The sequence below is a fragment of the Chiloscyllium plagiosum genome, chromosome 22 (assembly GCF_004010195.1).
Source record: "Chiloscyllium plagiosum isolate BGI_BamShark_2017 chromosome 22, ASM401019v2, whole genome shotgun sequence".
NCBI lineage: Eukaryota > Metazoa > Chordata > Chondrichthyes > Orectolobiformes > Hemiscylliidae > Chiloscyllium > Chiloscyllium plagiosum.
Window position 1 is genome coordinate 16,674,207 of NC_057731.1, and position 3,450 is coordinate 16,677,656.

Below are 3,450 nucleotides of genomic sequence, written 5' to 3' on the forward strand. Positions count from 1 at the left end.
GCATGTTGCAAATTAGCTTGCCCAATAGCTTGCTCTTTCGTGATAATGATTATTTTGAAGTCCTCATCTACCTTCATCTCATTTAATTACTGGCATGTTATTCATGTCCTCCATTGTGAAGACCAACACAAAATACCTATTAAATGCCTCGGCCATTTCCTCAAGACCCATTACTAAATCCCTCCTCTAAAGGGCCAATGTTTACTTTAGCCAGTCTTTCCTTTTTATATATTTATAGAAACTTTTGCTGTCTTTATACTCTGACCAATTTTTTTCTCAATCTATTTTTCTTTATAGCTCGTTTTGTGGTTTTCTGTTGACCTTTAAAGCTTTCCCAATCTTCTAGATATACTCTGCGACTGACCTCTATGTTAAAAAAGACTAAGACTTAGTGTCTATCAAGCCAGGTTTTACTGTGACATCTGACTTGTTCAGTACTACCATCAGGTAGGAAACATAATTTAAATAACCGAGTGCAACTTTTGAGATAAGTACTGGACAATTCACCAAAGTTTTCACAATAAGTCCGGCAGGTTTCAGACAAACCAAAAGTCTAGGATTTCACTATGTAGCCCCTGTATGGTTTCAGCATTCACTGCAAAATCCAGACTATTTGAATTTCGAAACATTGGGACACAGCGACCGTGGTATCAAGGATTCGAATGGACGGTAACACATGGCAGAGGCTGTAGTCGGCCCAACTGATGAGCTGGTGTCCATAGTGTGTGGTTGGAAGAGGCATCAGTGTGAAACTCTTGCAGCAGTGATATGTTGTTATTTCTGGTGACCTTAATTCTAAGAGAATGAAACAAAGATTCTACGGTGATGACATCAGCAATGAGCCGCATATAAGGCGGTGATATCAGCTGGATTGTGATGTCACACACGGTGAGGGGCGATATTACCGGTTATTATCGCAGGTGCGTACGGTTCAGCGGCCGCGAGCCGGTATCCTCCCTCCGCTTACCCGTGCGCGGACACTTAGGAGCCGCCAACCGAGTGACAGCCGCTCCGGAGTACCCGGCCTTTGGAGACACGCTGACAGGGTTGACGTGAGTACGATCCCGGCGCCTCGGACCGTGCAGAGTTTGAGGAGAGACTCCCCCCGCGCCCGTCCCCGTCCACCCTCCCGCATCTGTCCCGGGAGCGGTTCTCCAACCCCAACCCCCTTCTCCTCGGTTGGAGCGGGCGGACATGCAGAGCGTGGGGCGCCTGCTGCGGCTCTGCTATTCCCAGCGCCAGCGGTAAGTCTGGGGCCCGTGTGGAGTGAGAGCGCGGCCCCGGATTAAGGGGGGTAATGGATGGCCGGCCTCGCGCTTGGCCCTCTTCACCCAAAACCAGCGGCCGGCGCTGCTCCACGGCTAGGCCCGGGCTGGGATAGGTCGAGGCCTGTGGCCGCGCCACGAGGTGCCGAGTCATGTCTCAGGGTGAAGGTCATTCTGTTGTGTGCAATAGTTGGGCACCTCCCGGTGGGGTAAAGAGACACTTTGGTCTCCGCCAGTAACACACGGCTCTGGGTTGGGCACTTGCCGGAGAAGCGGCGATAAACGGAGCCAGTTTGGAGCTGGCTGCGGGTTGTCCTTCCGGGAGAGTACCGAGGATTACAAACTTCTGAACTGAGTTCAACATGTTTTAGTAGCACCGTTCCCCGGGCCAGAGAGTGCTCGGGGATGGGCACTTCTCTCCAGTGTTACACCTACCATCTAACTTATTTAAACAGTATACTTTTAGATGGATTCTAACAATTATGTTATTCGGTGATTTGCTCCCTGAGATTAGTCAACCTCTCCTCCATTCAATCATGCACTTCACTGTGGTCGCAACAAGATTCAGTAGAAACTGTGATATTTGAATGTTTGAAGAAACAGGACTAAGTTTTGAGAGGTCTGTACAATTTTAAATAAGATTACAACACAGGCCATTTAGAACATCTGCTTCATAAGAACGATCCATAACTCTTCCTGAAGCAATATAACAAACAGCCTTGAAGCCTCCCCATCGCTTCACTTTTTAACTTTGTGTTGCTTTAACTTTGATTTCACTACTCTCTTTGGCAAAGCATCAGCTGCAACAATACACTTTATTTTTAATATCAGTTATTGATATTTTCTTATTGCTCAATGGTGTGAGATCAGCTATCAAGTCACTCCACATCCTTTTTTTATGAGCATCTGTTTGTCATATGCTATAAAAGTTATCAAAGAAAACTATGAATAAATCATTTTATTAGTGTCTTTTTATCACAAATTTTAAGAGGAGTTAGTCATTTTTTTGTCTCCAGTTTCCTGAACAGTCTGATTTGGAAGAACTCAAACTATTTTACCAGCAGATGCCAGGCTAAGTGATCTGCCTTGGCCTGTGAATGGGATGTAATTTTCATTTTCTTAGTCTGTTTCTTAATCTGTACTACTACAGAGGAATTGGCATGCTGATAAGGATTGAATCCAGCTTCCCTAATGTATAGATACAGTTTTATTTGTGTTCGCGTACCCAGAAATGAGTTTTTGGTTAGAAGTCCATTTCAGATTGTGTACTAGAGAGTCGTGTACGTTCCACTGTACTCTGTGTAGTCGTACATTTTCACTATCTGATGCAAAATCCGCCAGAGAAAGGATTAGTTGAAAGATGGAACAGGATATTTTAATGAACTGCATTTAGAGTCTTAGAGATGTATAGCACGGAACAGAACCTTCGGTCCAACTCTTCCATGCCAACCAGAAATCCCAACCCAACCTAGTCCCACCTGCCAGCTCCTGGCCCATATCCCTCCAAATCCTTCCTATTCATATACCCATCCAGATGCCTTTTAAATGTTGCAATTTTACTTGTCTCCACCACTTCCTCTGGCAGCTCATTCCATACACATACCACCCTCTGAGTGAAATAGTTGCCCCTTGGGTCTCTTTTATATCTTTCCCCTCTCACCCTAAACCTATGCCCTCTAGTTCTGGACTCTCTGACCCCAGGGAAAAGGCTTTGTATATTTATCTTATCCATGCCCCTCATGATTTTATAAACCTCTATAAAGTCACCCCCCTCAGCCTCCGACGCTCCAGGGAAAACAGCCCCAGCCTATTCAGCCTTTCCCTCTAGCTCAAATCCTTCAGCCTTGGCAAATTCCTTGTAAATCTTTTCTGAACCCTTTCAGGTTTCACAACATCTTTGCGATAGAAAGGAGACCAGAATTGCACACAATATTCCAACAGTGGCCTAATCAATGTCCTGTACAGCCGCAACATGACCTCCCAACTCCTGTACTCGGTACTCTGACCGATAAACGAAAACATACCAAACGCCGCCTTCACTATCCTATTAACCTGTGACTCCACTTTCAAGGAGCTATGAACCTGCACTCCAAGGTCGCTTTGTTCAGCAACACTCCCTAGGACCTTACCATTAAGTGTATAATCCTGCTAAGATTTGCTTTCCCAAAATGCAGCACCTCATATT

The 3,450-nt window shown here is 45.4% G+C and overlaps 1 protein-coding gene across 5 annotated transcripts in view; it reads left to right on the forward strand.

Annotated features, from left to right (window-relative positions):
• The first annotated feature begins 465 nt into the window (after positions 1 to 465).
• Positions 466 to 3,450, forward strand: part of ide (insulin-degrading enzyme) — a 119,512-nt gene continuing 116,527 nt past the window's right edge. Inside the window, exon 1 of one of the 5 annotated variants that reach the window (XM_043712498.1) lies at positions 466 to 1,052. In XM_043712498.1, the coding sequence (XP_043568433.1) occupies positions 877 to 1,052 (176 nt within the window). In that variant the 5' untranslated portion in view covers positions 466 to 876. Of the gene's footprint in view, positions 1,053 to 1,072; positions 1,245 to 3,450 lie in introns of those variants that run through there. The other 4 variants (XM_043712496.1, XM_043712500.1, XM_043712501.1 and 1 more) reach the window with 4 other exon arrangements.